Source organism: Mchenga conophoros, linkage group LG17 (assembly GCF_057382185.1).
Source record: "Mchenga conophoros isolate Kocher_MC1m ecotype Shallow Benthic linkage group LG17, M_conophoros_male_GT1.1, whole genome shotgun sequence".
NCBI lineage: Eukaryota > Metazoa > Chordata > Actinopteri > Cichliformes > Cichlidae > Mchenga > Mchenga conophoros.
In genome coordinates, this window is record NC_140542.1 from 36,599,735 (window position 1) to 36,619,827 (window position 20,093).

Below are 20,093 nucleotides of genomic sequence, written 5' to 3' on the forward strand. Positions count from 1 at the left end.
GCTAAACAAACTAAACCACCACAGCTAAACCACCTCCATTCAGCTGTGGGAGGTGGATCCTTGACTCAAGTCTAAATTGTATCCATATATAGATATTTTCTTATCAGCCAGTGCATGCCTTGAGAATGTTCAACACTGTTGCAGATCCATACTACTCAAAAACAATTAAAGGAAGAGTTTAGCATCAAGTCAAATGAAATGAAATGAAAAACAGGTGTGCTAGAGGGACAATGAGAGACAAACCCCCAAACATGAACGGTTTTACAGGTGGAGGGCAATGACATTTACCCCTCCTCATCTTTTCTCACTGGTTTTTCAGTAGTTTTATATTTGGCAACATGAGGCAACACTTGGACAACACATCAGTATGTGCTGTTACCTGAAGGTTTGCTGTGTCTCCCAGCACAGTCTCAAGAGCATGGAGGAGATTCCAGGAGACAGGCAGTTACTCTAGGAGAGCTGGACAGTGCTGTAGAAGGCCCTTAACCTATCAGCAGGACTGGTATCTGCGCTTTTGTACAAGGAGGAACAGCACAAGCACTTCCAGAGCTACAAAATGACCTCCAGCAGGTCACTGGTGCAGACGTCTCTGACCAAACAATCAGAAACAGACTTCATGACATTGGCCTGAGGGCCTGACATCCTTTATTTGTTCCCGTGCTCACTGCACTGTAAGGTCAATTTAGCATTCGCCATAGAATACCTGACCTAAACCCAAAAGAGCACCTCTGGGACATTATGTTTGTTGTCTGTACCTCAGACTGTCCAGGAGCTCAGTGATGCCCTGGTGCAGATTTGGGAGGAGATCCTCCAGGATGCCCTCACAATGCCAGGGCATCCTCCATACAAGTTTCTGTTGTGATAAAAGTGATAAAGCAGGCTGTTCTTATGGTCCATGGTGGTTATGGTGGTAAGCGACTCAACTTCCTGTTGAAATGGATTTAAAGTGTTAATGAAGGTGGCAAGGTTGCCTCTCCGGTGGTCCTCCTTGGGCTTTTGCACCCTGTGGATGTCCTGGCCTGGGTTTCTTCCATGTCTGCTTCATGCGGTTGGGGGCGGGGCTATGGCTCCCCACACCACAGGGGTGGGCAACTCCAGGCCTCGAGGGCCGGTGTCCCTGCAGGTTTTAGATGTGTCCTTGAACCAACACAGCTGATTTAAATGGCTAAATTAGCTCCTCAACATGCCCTGAAGTTCTCCAGAGGCCTGGTAACGAACTGATCATGTGATTCAGGTGTGTTGACCCAAGGTGAGATCTAAAACCTGCAGGACACCGGCCCTCGAGGCCTGGAATTGCCCACCCCTGCTCTAGCAGATCGCTACGTGGATAAACCTTTTGAACTCAAGCGCGATCATGCACACAGGTGTACACACGGACGCTCACTGACACAAACTACATCTTCCTTGGCTACTACCTTAAAGCATATCGTGCGCTGTCAGTCTTGCATGCTGCTCAATAACATTCAATATTTAGTATTTACTCTCACAGGTATCTAGGTTGTTACTTTGATCTCTGTATCGCATTGTTCTCTTGTTGTTTGTTTTCTTTTTTCTTCTTTTAGTAGTGTTGTGAAATCAACAATGAGAACCCCATGACTGAATCCCATGACTGAGAACACTTTTAAAGCATCAGGGATACCGCCCCCTTCATGGCGTCAATTACAGATCAAAGATGTTGATTACAGTAAATGGTACATCTTAAATGGCTAAAAACAGACACAGAACTTCCTATTTCTATAACACCTTCCATACATGGCAATGAACTTCAAGCCTCGAGGGTCTCTGAGGGCTGATCCTTGACTCCGGTCATCTGTAACCAAGTAAACTGCAATGCAGTAACTGCATTGCAGTTAGAAGCTAAATGAATTTCAGGCCTTGGCCTGGCAGGTGTATGGATTCTATGTGTTTGTAAGCGTGTATGCTGCCTTCTATGCTCTAAGTCTCCTACACAATAGATTGTGAAGTCATAGCGCTTCACAAAGCTTGAGACCTTCTTTAATAGACTGAACATCAACTCTGAATGAGCACAAACATGCAACGTGTATAAGATACTTCTGGCTGTACCTGTAATAAAAGGTTAACATGGTGTCAATAGCTTTAATAAACATCTTTAATGCAATATCAAGGCTGTAGGATATATTATTAATGCAATGTTAATAATGCAGGTTATATTCTAGCAGTAAAATAATTTTCTGTATCTCCACAGTAGGTGATCCAACAGATTTTCTCAGTGTCTTCTCTTACTGCCCCCCTTCCCCTCTTTCTTTCTCTCTTTCTTTCTTTCTTTCTTTCTTTCTTTCTTTCTTTCTTTCCCTTTCTGTCTAGTTGTCTGTCCAATTTGTAATAACTTTAAATAAAATAAATAAATGAACAATAATAATACAGATCAATCAAGTGGACCACTTGAAAAAATAAATCCATTGGGCATCTTTCCTGCCCTTCAGACAACAATTCTGATAGCTGAACAGGACAGGCACCAAAAAAACAAACAAATTTATATGAAGTGAAAACTTACACTTTCCCCTCACAAGTTGGATTACTGAAGAACAAAACTCACTATCACAGTCTACCAATAGAGGGCACAGTTGTATTAGTTAACTGCTCTTCTTCTCCTGCCTGGTTGTATCCTGCTCATGGACTCCTGCAGGATGCCAGCTTTAGTTCTCACGAGTGTGAATTATTTAGTTTGAGTGGCTGTGATGGGACAGAGATAAAGAAGAGGGTAGAGGGTGACTCTGAAAGAGCTCCAAGGCCAGTTGAATGTGCCTACCCAACTTCTCAGGTTTAAGTTGGAGGTTTTTGGTTTGGTTTTTCTCAAAGTGAAATACAGGCCACCTGACAAAATGATTCCTGTTTTGACAAAATAATTACAACCGAGGAAGTTAATGTAATAAAGATCATAAACACAGACAAAGTGTTGTCACTGTACACTTAATGTGTACAGGTTTCACGACTGAGCCATCTAATCCCACCACACATCATATTTTGACAGGCTACCTCTGTTCCAGCTACTTACTTTATCTTTTTCACCTGAGGGGAGGCCTGGCTTCAGTTGCTATAACACCTAACCACCCAATAGGCTTGTGAAACATGACCCTGCCATCTTACCTTTCTGTGTGCCTGTTTACATTCATTTCCTCAGCAATACCCAGTGGCAGCGACTTTATGTGCAAGGGTTTGTGTCACGGACGTAGCACAGCTGCCTGTTCCCAGACCCTGATGTGGCATCTGATCCTCAAAAATAAAATAAAAAATGTAACGAAAAAAAAAAGCCCTGCAAACATCTGTCACATGAGTCAGCTGAGGTTAGACATGCGAAGAAGACAGAGGGACTCCACACCTTACAGCTGTAATTCACTTAAGTCTCACATAGTTTAACCGAAAGCATCATTAACGGTCCTATCAGACTCAGTTCTTTGTTCTAAGTCTCCTAATCTTGTGGGGATGGCCATCAGCCTTGGAAAGCCAAAGCAGTGCATCTTTAGAGGAACCCAAAGAAGCTTAGTACAGGGCTTTACAGTGAAAGTCATTTATCAAGAACAACCTGAGAACTAAGTATGAGTAAGATTCACTTGTGGCCATTTTATTAAGCAAACCTGTTCAATCACATGTTTATGTGAATATCTTGTTTGTTTCTTTGTTATTTTGATCATGTAAACAATATAGAGAATTTCATTTAGCAATAAAGAGAAAAATAATGCTAAACTAAAGCAGAACACATTTCAATATCGCTTCACCTCTTCTTATTCAGTAACATATGGAAAATGAGTGGGAAGAAGTGCAAACTTATCAAATCCCACCGCTTCACCATAAATTATACGTTAATATTTATTCAGCTTCCTTACCGATATAATCTGCCGTAATAATAATGATGAGCTAATGACATGGCACCAACTCAATGGACAATCTGGTGAAGTTCACTCTGAGCATCGGAGTGGGGAAGAAAGGGCGTGGTTGTTGGTTTGTTTCAGAAACTGCTGATCTGTTGGGATTTTCCCGTCACACAACCATCTCTAAGGTTTACAGAGAATGCCCGAAAAGGAGGTCTGCCTCCTTTGTTGATGTCAGAGGAGAATGGAAAGACTGCTTTGAGCTGAAATGAAAGCAATAGTAACACAAACAGACTAACATGCTAACTAAGGTACGCAGAAGAGCATCTCTGAACTCACAATGCGTCATGTGCGTGGCCTCAAAACTTTTGGTCAATAGAAGATAACGATTGGATGTCTGTGAAGGTTCTCAGTCATCCAGGTCATCGTAGTCTAAGGAGCTTGGAAAGAAAGATCAGAAAGAAAGATCCACTACCTAATCACATGAGCCAAATGTCAACTTTGACATCCTCGAAAGAGTGACCTTTTGACCCTAGAACTGAAGAAGCTCCTCGGATGAAAGGTGAAACGTCTTCAAGCAACTTAAAGAAGTCCAGACACTTTTCTTTCCAAGCTCCTTAGATAACGATTGGATAAACATTGCCTGGTCCGAATTGTCTCGATTTTTGCTGCAACAGAAATCGTCATAATTGGCATAAACATCATGAAAAAATTGATTCATCCTGCCTTGCATCAACAGTTTAGGCTAGTAATCGTGGCGTAATGGTGTGGGGGACATTTTCTGGCATTCCTTGGGCTCTTTAGCTCTCTGTAGTCCATCCTGCTTCCAGCAGGATAAGGCACCATGCCGCAAAGCTGAAATCATGTCAAACTGGTTTCTTGAGCACAACGATGAACACACTGTACTTTGTTGGCCTCCACAGTCATCAGTTTTCAACCCAATAGAACACCTTTGGGATGTGGTGGCATCATGGATGTGTAGCCAAGAAATCTGCAGAAACTGTGTGACGATGTCATGTTAATATAGACTAAAACCTCTGAGGAATGATGAATCTGTAAGTGAAAGGGAGCCCAACCTGGTACTAGCATGGTGGAACTAATAAAGTGGCCAGCAAGAATATATCATGTCATACAAATGTGCGTAAAACTGGGAGCTCAGACCTTAAACCTAAGTGTAGAACTATGAAATGAGTAACTTCCAGTTTGTGTTACTCATCATTTGTTAAACCGCTAAACGTTGATGTTACCACATTTGCTTGACTGGTGCACATGTTTGAACCAGCCATGCTCCCTTCCGTCAAACAGACACGCTAAGACAACGCAATTTAAAAATTCATCATGTCATTGCTTTTTAATTTTACAGTCATACAATCTTTTTTTGTTTCTTTCCAGTGTCTCAAAACCATAAAAAATAAATATACATTATGTTACAAAACATTTCCAGTGTCTCAGATTATACAAAAACACACATCTTATCAACAGCATTGATTACATAAGGGCAAAACACTGGGCGTGTACAGGATGTAAGGTACAAAGGCATTTAGCGACTGTACATTGTAAAATGACCTTTTACTAGCTGCATAATGCTTCAGAGCTGCTGTCATTTTGAGTTTTAACCCACATTTGAAAACTTAGCGATTAAAAGGCAGCATCAATTACGCAATTTCTGAACAGACCCGCTTAGTCTGTTTCTTACTTTTACACTACGAAAGATCAACAAATGGCTTTTTTTTATTTTATTTTAAAGATTCTGCACTAAAACGGAGTTAAACCGAGCTGACGGCCAACTCTAATCTGCTTATTCACCAGATCTCATGACTTTGGTAACCAGGAGTGTGTCTTGCATTGGATAAACAGGCTCGACAAACACTGGAAAACAAGGCTTCAGGTTCACAGTGCTCCAACTGCAAAGCTGAGTTTTCAGCAGAGGAGGAATTCCTCTTCATTCCACATAATTAAAGTTCATTTACACCGTACTCTTGCGTGTGTGCATGCACTCAAACACAACAGCAGCAGCCTGTGAATGCACCGCCGTAGAGTGGAAGTCCACTGTAGCCTTTTACAGTATTGTGTGAGCTTGTAAGGCCTCGATGCAGCATGAAGGCACGCGGCGCATATTTGTTGTTCTCTGACTGTTAGACCGGCGTACGATGTGATTTCTGTTCTTTTTTTTCACTACTGCTTTCTTGCTAAAACTGACATAGAAAATAGATCATTTCTTCTTCACTTTTTAAAATTATCTACATGTTACTTACACTCTAAATACACTGCACCGAGAGGCTGTGGAAGCCTTTCTTTAATTAAAACAAAAAAGAAGAGCACTTTGTGTTTCATAGCTCTGCCCAGCATGAACTGTGTCAGACATCTGAGGGACCTGCAGTCTTTGAAATCATTTTGGATTACAACTGTGACGGTACCAGCCTTTAGAGGTTCGTGAACAGTGATTATTACATCTGACACTTTGCTAACTTCACCTAAAGAAACAGAACATATTGATGTGCTCCTCGCCAACACTAGAGAAGAGCTTCATGTTAGGGCCCACAATGCATTCTGGGTGTCATTCTTCATCTTCCGACTCTTCCTAATGATTTCCATTAGTGGTTTTGGCACACGTGGCTCAACCGTGTCTTTACACAGTCCAGCACAGCGTTCCCTTTGTTATCGCTCACATCTCTGCTTATTTTCTCATCTAAGGCAGTCCTAACGTCTGCAATTAATACTGCTCGCCCGAGAAAGGAAACATGACGGGAGCGGCGATGCTGACAGGATCAGGCTTCTCTTCATCCATCCTTTAACACCTCTCCATCTTGCAACTTTTCCTTTCATGTTCCTCGACTCTTGGTCCCCTCAGCCCCGACCTGGCAGGTTGTTTAGCTCCTCCTCTCATAAAGGCAGGCTGGTCTGGGTTTGCCTAACAGGTCAGATCGAAGTCTCGTTACTGCCACTGTTAACAGAGGGGAACAAAAGGACAGGAGGGAGAGGAGAGGGAGGGGGATGCAAAGAGAAAGAAAAGAGGGGAACATGCAAGGTAAAATGAGTGCAGGGATGCGGGAGGGTCCTCATGCAGCATTTAATCAGGATGGTCGCAGTATTTCATGCTCGAGTTAAAGGAATATAGTCATTAAGAGGATTGTTAACACATTTACAGTTTAAAAACCAGGATAGCTTTATCCCAGTTATACTGGACATAAGGGTGCCATCAGTTTTCTCAACTTACTCGCAACAACAAAGCCTTTATGATGCATGCAATATTGCATTAGTTGGCACTGTGATCAGCTTGATTGTTGCTCATTTAACTGTAAATAGTGCTTGCTTGCAAGGTTTTTAAACTTCTACGAACACTGTTAAACTGATTTCGAATCTTTTATTTGTTGGACACACGCTCAGGTGTACTGAGCGGCACCGTTAGTGAGACCTCTCAGTTTCACATACTTGAGGCGTAAGGGTGCTCTGTAGAAAACTGCTCAACATCAATTTCTAGGGGGTTAGACAAAGTGCTCCACATTTAAAATGTCAGTCACAATAGGGCCACACTCGTTTGTGTAAAACTGTCATGGCAGCACCTCGGCAGTTCTGTAAAACTTGCAAGCGTCTACAGTCACGGGGAGTCTGCAGCAACTTCCAGAAATCACACTGCAGTTTCCCCTGGAACTGCATGTATTAGTCACTACTGTTGCCATTAGTGCTAAAAACAAGCAGTATTCTTTTCTTACTCTGAGTCTGACTCATTGCCTCCGTTGACCGTCCCAGACTTCAAGTGCATGGCAACTCCGCCATTTGTCTCCCGGTAGATACCCCCTGGAGGAATCTGAGGTCGTGGGGCGACAGGCGGTTTGATGGGGGAGCCGCTCTCGTGGTTGCCGAGTCGGCTTCCTTCGTTGGCTTCCAACGAAGGCGTCCGGGACGACGGGGTCATGATGTTGACGGAGGGAGGGGCTGGGGAGGTGGTGTTGTTGTTGTTGGGGGGAGGGGAGGTGATGGTGGGCGAGTTGTAGTCGCTCAGCTTCTCCCTCAGACGGTTCTTCATGTTCTTGTCGGTCAGCGGAGGAGGGTAGCTGATCTTATTCTTCAAGATGCCTGAGTGAGACGAGTGATTTGTGTGAGCAGGCGTGACATAAAGTCGATTCAGATCGGCTCTAAACACTTCTCCCCTCACCTTTTCTCTGCTCTGGCTGGTGGTTGCTGTTAGGCTGACTGGCAGGCGCTGAGTCTTTCATACTGGTAGGAGTCTGTCTCTCTCTCTCCTGCAGAGCCTCCCTCTCTCTTTCACCAACGTGGTTGAGCTTGTTCTCTGGGTGCAGCTCCACGTTCACCTTGGTCTCCACCCTCAGCCTCTCTGTCCCACCGGGGTCCTCGCTGTCACTGGCTGTAATGGCATCTGTTGGCCAGTAAGGCTTCACGTGATTAGATGTTGATTGCCCTGCTGAGAAGGGAAGAGAAAACTTCAATTTAATTCAACATCATATGAAGAAAAAGTGTTCATTAGAGCAAAAAGATGATATCTTAAAGGCACAGTCGATCATTTTTTGATAATTTAACAGAAAAAAACAATTCTACGAGGGCAATCCCAAAAGTAAGGTCTCCTATTATTTTAGAAATACAAACAACCATTTATTTTCCATAATATTTACCTAATTTTAAAGCTTGAAGACTTATTTATTTCTATAAATAATCGCTGTTTCGGTCGATGCATTTTTGTAAACGCTGCGGCAGTCATACCCTTGTAGGGTGGGGTGGGTGATGAAGTTCCAACCAAAGTTTTGCAGGAGAGCGACAGTTTGAGCAACGTGTGGATGCGTGGTGTTGTGGAGAATACTTACGCCCTTGCTCAGCATTCATCTTCTCTGGTTCTGAAATGCCCTTCTCAGATTTTCCCAGTACCTGTCAGCATGTATTGTGGTCCAAACAGGCAGGAAGTAAACCAACAATACCACCTTTTGGTCCCAAAACACAGATGCGCACTGTGCGTAAGCATTCTCCACAACACCGCGTGACGGTTTGCTCAAACTGTAACATCTCCTGCAAAACTTTGGTTGGAACTTCATCACCCACCCACCCTACAGTCCAGACTTCGCACCCAGTGAGTACGACCTGTTCCCAAAGTTGAAAGAACATTTGTCCGGAAGGCGATTCTGTGGCGGCGGCTAGCGGGTATGACATGGGCATTGTATAACTGTCACAGAGTCTACAAAAATTTATAGACCGAAATAGCCATTATGTAGAAAAATAAACAAGCCTTTAAAATTTAAAATGATGTAAATATTATGGAAAATAAGCTGTTGTTTGTATTTCTAAAATAATAGGAGCCCTTACTTTTGGGTTTGCCCTCCTATAACAATGAAGAATGCTCATAAATTATTAAATTATTAAAGTGAAAGCAAACTAGTTCTCACAAAATGTCATAAAATACGCAAGCTTATTTGTGTCCAAGTTACATGTACTTCAAAGAGAGTTTCACAAGTGCCAGCTAACAGCAGCTAACAGAGGCTAAGAGGAGCTAACAGAGGCTAAGAGGAGCTAACAGAGGCTAAGAGGAGCTAACAGAGGCTAACAGCATCACTTACCAACAGAAAAGTTGCTCAAAAATCCTCAAAAACTCACCTCAGTATCACTGTCGTTGGACAAAAGTGAACTTCACTGATTTATATCAGACTCCTTTCAAAAAGTTTTACAGTCTTGCTCAGAGAAAATAAATGTGGACACTTTTCACCCTGCATTGACAGCTGAGGTAAACAATAGACTAACTGACAGCCTACACAGTTACTTTGTACAATACAGATGGTTTTAAGGTGACAAGGGGTAAAAACGTATTACTGCAAAATATATAATTAACCACATCTAATTTTTATTTCCCAATTTATTGCCGATGTAACAGAACTCAGCTGACAGTAATCTGCAATCAACTGAATCTTCTGCAATCTGTAGTGGGGAGAATTTTACACGCTGTAACTTTAAGAGACTTGTGCATTTACCTTTTGGAGTGCTGTGAAGAGGCCTCTCGTTGTTCCACTTTGGCTTGACATCAATATCATTATCCTCGCTGTCGGAGGAGTGGGAGGAGGCATAGGAGGAGCTGTGTTCATCTACTGAAAGCTCGCTGTCTGAGTCAGAGTCTAATTGAAGAAATGATGGCGAAACAGACCAGTGAACAAATACAGTACATCAGTAAAACAGACCTGGAAATGAAACATTGGAAATGCAATTCAATATAAAAAGCTTACCATCTCCTTTGGTGCCATTTCTATGGAACAGAGGTCCATCCAGGTCCGTGTGGCCTTTAGCTGTTCCTGAAGAGCCACTGGGCTTCTGACCAGACTCCTCCCTAGAAAAACCAAGGACGGCATAGGCAGGCAAGAGAGAAACAGGAGCAGATGAACAGAGGTGTAGATTTAGAGGAGACACAGAGGGGAAGTACATCATTGCTGGAAGTTAATTCAAGCCCCAACTTGTGGTTTTACACAACTGATGTTTAACAGCTGATGCAGCAGACATCTCTCATTACAAAACATCTGGTACTGTTGATTGCCTTGACACAGACAAAGCGAATATGACATTTAGTTTGTGTGTGCTGCTGTTTGTCTAATGTCAGAAAGTCCCAGCTTGATCATTAATACTGAAAAAAATCGAATACAGGTTTACCCTCTCTTCATCAGTTACCGGTCGTGGTATAATTATTGCAAGAATTCAGAATTTTAGCATGTTTAGTAATCATTTAATGGATCAAAATGACAAATGGGTTACGTTTTTCTCTCCTCTCCCGTCCTCTCTGTCTGAAGCCGTTTATTCCAGGTTGGAATGAGAACTTGGCTGGAGGGCAAAAACTGCTACTAGAGACTCTGACCTGTCTGATGGCTGATCTAAGAGAAGCTTCTGGAAGCAGCTGAAGACGTGCCAACAGCTCCAGGGAAGAGGTATGCACGTCTACATTACATTCCTACCTCAACAGGTATAATTCCATCCCCCCTTCGTTTCTGCTTTTTTCTTTCCACATCTCTCCATTATTTTTCTCCTCTTCGTCTCTTTATAGTTTCCCCACTTTTTGCTCTCTTATCTGCTTCTTTCTACGCCTCACCTACAGACAGCTCGCCACATTTCTTCCCCCACAGCGTTACTACTCTTATTGACCCTAGAGTCAGCTCTTATTACCCAGATGACAGCTTTACGGGCTAGGCGTACAGTCAGACGAAAGTGTGATACTGTAAAGCGCTTAAAAACACCAGGTATATGAAACACAAGCCTACTGTAATGAAAGCATGTCAGTGAACACTGAACAGATACAGCTTGTAGAAGAGGGGAGATTAGCTTAAGATGACAAACATCTATATTTTGGCGCAGATTCATCTTTCAATGTCAACCTTTATAGATATATCAAGAACACACCTGTCACACAGTCAAACTTAGCTTTCTGATTTAGCTGTACTGCTCAAGATCAAACATGCTAGTAGTCTGTAGCTAGCTTCGACCACAAAGCTATATAATTATTATTGTGATGTATTAATGTTATGTCTTTAGTAAGTTCAGTTTGAAGTACAATAATTTCCAGCAAATTTCAACTGCAGAACATTGCAATAACGCATGTATTTAGAAATACCAAGCTAAAATTTTACTAGCTAAACCGGTGTTACTTTAGCAACATATGTAAAACTAATGGAGTTGGCAAGAACACCGTGACGGTTAAATTTTGAGATTAAATTTCATTCAGTCTTATCATCTTATACCAACATGTTCTCACTCCCAAAGCGCCAGGTGACAAATCTTCAGTATATTACGCTTCTGGGCACCGAACACGTCCCCATATTATGAGATTGATGAAACATGAGAACCGTTTGGAATGAATCCACACATGTACGTTTTACTTACAGTGGGGCAAAAAAGTATTTAGTCAGCCACCGATTGTGCAAGTTCCCCCACCTAAAATGATGACAGAGGTCAGTAATTTGCACCAGAAGTACACTTCAACTGTGAGAGACAGAATGTGAAAAAAAAAATCCATGAATCCACATGGTAGGATTTGTAAAGAATTTATTCGTAAATTAGGGTGGAAAATAAGTATTTGGTCAATAACAAAAATACAACTCAATGCTTTGTAACATAACCTTTGTTGGCAATAACAGAGGTCAAATGTTTACTATAGGTCTTTACCAGGTTTGCACACACAGTAGCTGGTATTTTGGCCCATTCCTCCATGCAGATCTTCTCGAGAGCAGTGATGTTTTGGGGCTGTCGCCGAGCAACACGGACTTTCAACTCCCGCCACAGATTTTCTATGGGGTTGAGGTCTGGAGACTGGCTAGGCCACTCCAGGACTTTCAAATGCTTCTTACGGAGCCACTCCTTTGTTGCCCGGGCGGTGTGTTTTGGATCATTGTCATGTTGGAAGACCCAGCCTCGTTTCATCTTCAAAGTTCTCACTGATGGAAGGAGGTTTTGGCTCAAAATCTCACGATACATGGCCCCATTCATTCTGTCCTTAACACGGATCAGTCGTCCTGTCCCCTTGGCAGAAAAACAGCCCCATAGCATGATGTTTCCACCCCCATGCTTCACAGTAGGTATGGTGTTCTTGGGATGCAACTCAGTATTCTTCTTCCTCCAAACACGACGAGTTGAGTTTATACCAAAAAGTTCTACTTTGGTTTCATCTGACCACATGACATTCTCCCAATCCTCTGCTGTATCATCCATGTGCTCTCTGGCAAACTTCAGACGGGCCTGGACATGCACTGGCTTCAGCAGCGGAACACGTCTGGCACTGCGGGATTTGATTCCCTGCCGTTGTAGTGTGTTACTGATGGTGACCTTTGTTACTTTGGTCCCAGCTCTCTGCAGGTCATTCACCAGGTCCCCCCGTGTGGTTCTGGGATCTTTGCTCACCGTTCTCATGATCATTTTGACCCCACGGGATGAAATCTTGCGTGGAGCCCCAGATCGAGGGAGATTATCAGTGGTCTTGTATGTCTTCCATTTTCTGATGATTGCTCCCACAGTTGATTTTTTCACACCAAGCTGCTTGCCTATTGTAGATTCACTCTTTCCAGTCTGGTGCAGATCTACAATACTTTTCCTGGTGTCCTTCGAAAGCTCTTTGGTCTTGGCCATGGCGGAGTTTGGAGTCTGACTGTTTGAGGCTGTGGACAGGTGTCTTTTATACAGATGATGAGTTCAAACAGGTGCCATTCATACAGGTAACGAGTGGGGGACAGAAAAGCTTCTTACAGAAGACGTTACAGGTCTGTGAGAGCCAGAGATTTTCCTTGTTTGAGGTGACCAAATACTTATTTTCCACCCTGATTTACGAATAAATTCTTTACAAATCCTACCATGTGGATTCATGGATTTTTCTTTCACATTCTGTCTCTCACAGTTGAAGTGTACCTCTGGTGCAAATTACTGACCTCTGTCATCATTTTAAGTGGGGGAACTTGCACAATCGGTGGCTGACTAAATACTTTTTTGCCCCACTGTAAATCGTTTTGTAAAACACTATCTAACGTCATTAAAGTGGTGGTTAAGGTTAGGGATAAGGTTAGGGTTAGGGCCGGAATACATGGCTGGAACGTCTATTACCACGGGATGGTCGTTCTACTGGATTTCATCCACAATCCGGCGGGTAGCATAGGAACGCGGAAAGTCGGCTTTTGCGTTCTCATGGAAATCAACAAATCCCCAGTATATTACATCTCAGGAGTGAGAATGGGCTCCTTATACATAAACTCTAAAGCACATGGACTCTGTCTCCTCTGTGCTTAAAACTAACGTGAAGTACAATAGAAAAGAAAGCTTTACACATTTTGGCAGCACCTACAGTGGTGTGAAAAAAGATTTATGTCTAATTTTTTGTATATTTGTCATGCTTATGTTTTAGATCAAAGAAATTTTAATATCAGACAAAGATAAATTGAGTAAATACAAAAGGCAGATTTTGAATCATGAGTTCTTTTATTAGGTTTGGCTTATTTCCCTTAATAAATCCACTCATCATTTGAAAACTGCATTTTGCATTTACTTGTACCACATCAAATTTCACATAAGCAATAGTAGAATCTAATCATCTAATTTAATAACACAGTAATATGGAGGAATATATGTCTATTTGTGTGCATTTAGTTTTTTGCAAACAGGCCATGCATTGGCAAATGTCAGTAAAATTTTCATGCAGAAGGTGCCAATATGTGGCAGAATGCATGTGGTGTAAGAAACAAGATACCTTTGGAGAATAAGGGTGGACAGGGCGTGTGTATACTTATGCAGCGCGTGTGTGTGTGTGATGCAGTAAGGTGTGTTAGTCAGTGTGAGACTTCTGCATCTCAGACATGCAAAAAGGGCACCAAAGAAAGAAATCTGAAAGGAATACCAAGACACGCTCATCACACAGCAGAGTGCAAAAAGCCATGCAGTCAGTCAGCGTGTTGTACCTGAGTGTGTAAGCCAGGTAGCTACTGCGGCTCTTGGCTGACCTGTCCAGTGAGACGGTAGACTCGCCAATGCCTGAACGGTACACTGCGCCGTCCTCTGTGTACATGTTGTTGCAGTTGAGAGAGCGCTGAAGATGGAGGAATATAACAAAGGTTATATTTTAAACAAGAGCTATGTGACCGAAAACCAAATTAAACAAAAGAGCATATAAAGAAATAAGAAACAATGTTGAATAACTTGATGAAATCTTAAAGATACATATTTAAATGTATCGATATATATGTATAGGGATGGGGATTGAGAAGAATTCAGCGATTCCATTATTGATATCACTTATCGATTCTCATTGGCGCCATTTTGAGAGAAACCACCATTGCTAAGGAGCAATAAAGAAATTACATTCATTCAAATGGATTGCATGCTGTGGTTTGAATGTTTGTTGAGGTACTTCCCCTCTTTGTTGGAGCCATTACTTAAAAAAACCAACACAAATCTCTTATGAGGACACACATCTCTAATAAAAAGCTGACTGCACAAAGCCAAGATGTAAACCAGCACAAAAGAGCGATCTCCATAGTGACACTGCTTTAGAAACGTGAACAGGTAGAAAGGGAGCAGCCTGACTGCTCATCTCGTTGTTGCCTGTTGAAGTTAAGGGTCTGGCTGTTGGGGTTGCAATTCACTCAGCTTTCGCTCTAAGTTCTTGGCTAGCTTAGCATCAGCATGCTGACGGCAGATGCTTATAAAGAACCGAAGTTGTGTTAGCAGCATTATGCAGTTGTTTCTGTCCTGGATGCAGTTTTCCACTTTACCATTTATCTCGTCCTTTAGTGCAACAAAAATAAAATAAATGTCCACATTACCAGAGGCCTGGTAATGAACTAATAATTTGATTCAGGTGTGTTGACCCAGGGTGAGATCTAAAACCTGTAGGACACCGGCCCTTGAAGCCTGGAGTTGGACACTCCTGCTCTATACTGAGTCGCTTTTTTCCTCCTCTGATACTTGAACTGAAATCAGCTGATTGTAGTGTGAGTGCAACTGATGAGTGCGATCAGTAGGCAGGCATGCCAACTGCTAACCGGTTTTCCACAAGAACTGGTTCTCGATTCCCATCCCTACTATATGCATGTATATAAAGTAAATGTTTGTTCACTTACTGTTAGCAAAGAGCCCCTTGTGGTGCTGGACTCGTCTTGTATGCTCTTCTTTCCTTTGAAGATGTTCTTGAGGTTTTTCCTCACCTCTTTGTTGAAGACCACATGGAACAAGAAAATGAAGACTCCCTGAAAAAAAGCAGGAGAACGTATGTATGTATTGCTGAGGAGAGTAAATAATCAAATGTGAATTGTTTTCAAAAGTGTGTGTGGATTATCTGTGCATCCAGAGCTCAGTGTGGGGTTAGCAGATACCTGCAAGCAGCTGAAGACAGCAAACAGGTAATGGAAAGTCATTACATTGCTGTTGACTGCCATTAGACCGAGCAGCCAGGTGGCACTGATGAGCACCAGAAGGAGGAAGGCCATACGTAGGGCAGGACTGCGTTGGGAAACATAAAAGTTTTAATAATGGTATAAAAAGACAAACTCAAGGTAGCAACTGGATCCTTTGATGTATGTGAAATGGCTAATGTGATGTGGGAACCTACATAGCTCCTGACTTCTCTACAGCCTTCTGTCTCCGACCACAGGAAGCCTTGGCAGCGAGAACAAAGATCACTATGTTCACCTGTAAGGGGAAGGAAAATATGGAGAATTTGAACTAATATGAATATAAATAAATAAATCTATGAAAAGCTCTTTTTACTCAACTGCTGATTGAGACATAATTAGCGTCTTTTATTATTTTAATGATATGTATGCATTGAGTCCATAGTAACTACATAAATTGCAAAAAAGTGCAATAAACTACAAAAAATTGAAAATCGTTTTTGTTGTTATTACATATATTTCTAGTTAGAGAAATTTAAGAGGTTTATCCCTCAAAACTGTAAATACAAAAAAGTTGTACGAAATAGTTTCTAGCCACAGGAAACTTATTTTGAGTGTCTTCATAGTTTTATTTTTGAGATACACCAATTTTTATATACTACAGGAAAAACAAAAATAAATATTATAATGCAAATTTGCAAAAACACAGCATGTGCATCAAAATAAACTATTTCCAGCAGTGCAATTTGAGTTCTAAGCATCCCAGAAACGATACAGGAAAGCACAAAGTCAAACATGACTTTTAAAAAACACCAATATAGCCTTATAAGGTTCTGAAGGAAAACAACAACTACATTCTCCATGAAAATTATGTCACTTCCGGTTTCGGGCAGGTAATGGCGGACATGCAATAGTTCGTGCTGACGTCTATTCCAACATAGGAAGTGTTACAAACAACTGATCGGATCGGCAAAGCGTGTTTCTGGAATGGATGTGGAAGGAAACCGTGACCTAGGACAAACTGATGGTACAAGATGTAAGTACAACTCCTCCGGTTTGATATGCAAAAAAAATTATGCGCTAGCTTACGTGGTTGCAGTTCTACTGGGATTTAAAAATAGTTACGCAAAACGGGGCATCCCCGTCACCAGTCTTAAAGGGTTAAAAGAGATATTGGACATACCAGCACGACTACAAAGATGGGCCCTGCAAAGCTCCAGATGAGTGTGTCATGGACAGAAAGCCAACAAAAATCTGGGTTTCCATAACCCTGAGGATCGAGGCCAACTGCCAAACCTACACACAAACACAATGAAAACACAGTGGAGAAATAACATTTTGATCAAATCAGTCTGACTTTATATTATTAAAATATTTTGGATTCTTTTTTTCAGTTACACATCATAATCGCTCACTAATTTTGTCACATTTGGACCTCCGTATATATTTTATATATCTATTTGCCTCTTCCAAAAACATAATCCAAGCATCCAGTGCTGACGAAATCACTATATCACACAGCATCTGGTAAGTGTTTAACAAATTTTATAAAAGTGACACAAGAGTAGCCCTAAAAGGAGGAATCAGACAGAAGGAAAACATATAAACATGACACAAATTGTTTAAATTATATATATATTATTTTTACGCCCTTCTTTTTTTCTCATTTTGACACAATGTGAGCATCTAAGTAACAACCATTTCCTTTTCATTGTTTCTCCTGCTGTCTCATTCAGCGATCTTCCCACAGGGATCATAGCCTTTTCAGAAAAGACGAGTCATGACACGAGTCTCCCGACAATCTGCCATCTCCTATCGCACTGTTGCTTGTCCTGGCGAACATGTGTGAGTGTAACTCACCAGTGATGATAGCCGGTATGCCCCAGCCCATGGCGTAGTAGAACCTCATGTGACCGTAGTTGATGTTCCGCAGCTCGGTCAGCATGCGGTAGATATGCAGCCCCTCCACGAACATCCAGGCAAAGGTGCACATGTAGAAGTAATGGAGGAGGATGGCGATCACGGTGCACACAAACTGCGAGTTTGTAGGACGGGAGAAAAGAAGAGAGTGCCAGACTTTTAGGTACAGAACAGTATCGGCCACTTTGGTTCTGCAGTACCATTAAATCTATATATCAGTGCACGAATCATCCAGCCTTTCAAAATAAGACAATTTTCTGTTTGTTCATCTTTGGATATTCAAGCAGACAACCGGGAAATAAACCATCCAATTTTTGAATATTTTTTAAAATCTTGAAAGCCTTGTCAATAAACTATTCAATTTGTCAAAAAAAGCGATAAATTCGTGAACTGACAGTAAACGTTTTTATGTCACAACGTCTTTTCGTAACACGGCAATGATTCAAACTGTCCCCACATTCCTGTATCTCCCCTCCTCCCATTTTGTGCTGTCTGGTGCTACAGTAGAAGAATGGTGTGTGTCAGTGAATGCTGAGATACGGTGTATTTTACTAATGTTTTGTATTGCTGTGGAGATCAGAGAAGAAGAAGGAGAAACTACTTTGACAGCGTTATAAATCATCCCTGGAGATGGCCCTGGGCACACACCGACAGCATTCCACTGCTCTGATGCACGTTTACCTACACACACACCTAAACTTTGCACGCACACTAGCAAGCGCTTAGCAAATCAAAGAGATGCAAAAAAACCCAAAAACCCCAAAGAGATTAAACTTTCTCTTTTAAGCATCTCCTTGCAGACTTGGCTTCCACTCCACAAAACAATACTCCATAAATATAAAGCAGCATGTGCTTTTACCACCTCATCCCAGTCAAAACATGGTGAGTCAGAACATTTGTACAGACCCAAAGACAAAACTCCCACAACTCCTCTGGCGCCTGTAAACTTACTTGCTTCTCTTTCGCTGTGGTGCATGTGCACATTTGTACTTTAGGGTAGCCACAGTTGAGAAAAGGGCAGTTAATGATGAATACCGATACTCAAGCCGGTTCTGTCAGTCAAATCCAACTGTAAGCTCAGCAGTACATATGTGTGCATGTGTTTATTTTGACATCTGCAGATATCCTTTTCTTTTAGATTTATAGCAGGTTTATCGAAATGTGAAGGGGCTGCTGAATCACTCGTTGTAGGATTCATTTATGGGACCTAACCTTGAAATACGGGGCTGATTTGACATCTTCTGTCATGTGAATGATGAGGTGTGAGATAGTCGTAAATAAAGCACAAACCACTTCCTCTTGAACAGGCTTCGCTTTCATCCCCGATTCATTACCACTGCAAGTACTATTCAGAAGCACATGTATATCTGTTTGACAGCTGGGGGTGGTAGTTACAACCCTCCATGGAGTTACAGGACTGACAGTGCGTCTCCCGATGCCTTGGGTTAAAACATCTGGTTTAACCAGACTACGTAAAGCTGACTCATTAACCTTTAACATGTTGTACTTACAAGGGTTAAGCTTTGAGGTGCTAGTTGTCCTTTTGAGCTGCTACTTATAGGCGGCGCTAGGATCACAAACCAGCACACAGAGATAAGTAAGGCAATGATCTTCTCTAACTCTTGGCTAAAGGGCAAAAAAGTACACCTTTAAATGTATCCTTATAGCTCCCTTTTTAAACCTGATTTCTTCTACTTGTCAATTAAGAGATTAATGGTGTTGTCTGTACCACAGACATTTGAGATTTTTTTATCAAGTAAAAACTAAAGCTGTTTTGGGAAAACCCTTGCCAGGACTTACCACCCTGAGGCCAGCTTTTAGAGACAGGTACCAGTCACAGCACGTCTCCACTACTGGCCCACAGAGGTTTGTGTATGTGTATGTCAACAGACTTCAAAGATATCCGATACCTTTTGATCCTTTACTGTATGTATATGGAACTGAGAGTAGTTACTAGCCATATCAGTGACTAACAAAGGCTTTTAACTCAATTAAGGTAGACTACATCCTCACATAAGATTTATCCAGGAATGGCAGCTCACTAACATGAACTTACACGAGGTTATATTGGAAAAGCAGTTTGGTAAATAGCACATTCCTGACTATTACAGTCATTAGTCGACAATCACAACGCATAATCTGTCAGATAAAGAAAGACTCTCAGGTAGGTCTTGGCCCATTAAGTCTTGTACTGCTCTTGTCAACCCAGCATTAGAGGGCTGCCTGAAGGAAAAACAAATATGGTAAGCTTCATGGAAGCTCTGATGAAGTAAACACCAGAGAGAAAGCTCTTTATCCCGCATCTCAGATGCCCCACACCACTCATGTTTGTAGCATATGACTTCATGGTCTGGTTTTTAGACCATGTACATATGTACTCTATCTTGCTTTACATGGTAACGATCAGAATTTAATCATGGTGTAATTTCTCCACCAGTAGTTTCTTATTATATACTGATCTTTCATAATGGAAACTACAATTCACTAAATAAAAGAG

General features: G+C 41.8%; 1 protein-coding gene across 10 annotated transcripts in view; it reads right to left on the reverse strand.

The window, feature by feature from the left end:
• Positions 1-5,154: 5,154 nt before the first annotated feature.
• Positions 5,155-20,093, reverse strand: part of celsr1a (cadherin EGF LAG seven-pass G-type receptor 1a) — a 95,868-nt gene continuing 80,929 nt past the window's right edge. For 5 of the 10 annotated variants that reach the window (XM_085251446.1, XM_085251445.1, XM_085251441.1 and 2 more), the window contains 11 exons: positions 17,537-17,711; positions 16,860-16,972; positions 15,895-15,974; positions 15,659-15,785; positions 15,407-15,532; positions 14,246-14,373; positions 10,052-10,152; positions 9,803-9,943; positions 7,987-8,253; positions 7,544-7,907; positions 5,155-6,741 (listed from right to left, as the gene is read on the reverse strand). In XM_085251446.1, coding sequence (XP_085107572.1) covers positions 6,714-6,741; positions 7,544-7,907; positions 7,987-8,253; positions 9,803-9,943; positions 10,052-10,152; positions 14,246-14,373; positions 15,407-15,532; positions 15,659-15,785; positions 15,895-15,974; positions 16,860-16,972; positions 17,537-17,711 — 1,650 coding nt within the window. In that variant the 3' untranslated portion in view covers positions 5,155-6,713. Of the gene's footprint in view, positions 6,775-7,543; positions 7,908-7,986; positions 8,254-9,802; positions 9,944-10,051; positions 10,153-14,245; positions 14,374-15,406; positions 15,533-15,658; positions 15,786-15,894; positions 15,975-16,859; positions 16,973-17,536; positions 17,712-20,093 lie in introns of all 10 variants that reach the window. The other 5 variants (XM_085251447.1, XM_085251443.1, XM_085251448.1 and 2 more) reach the window with 3 other exon arrangements.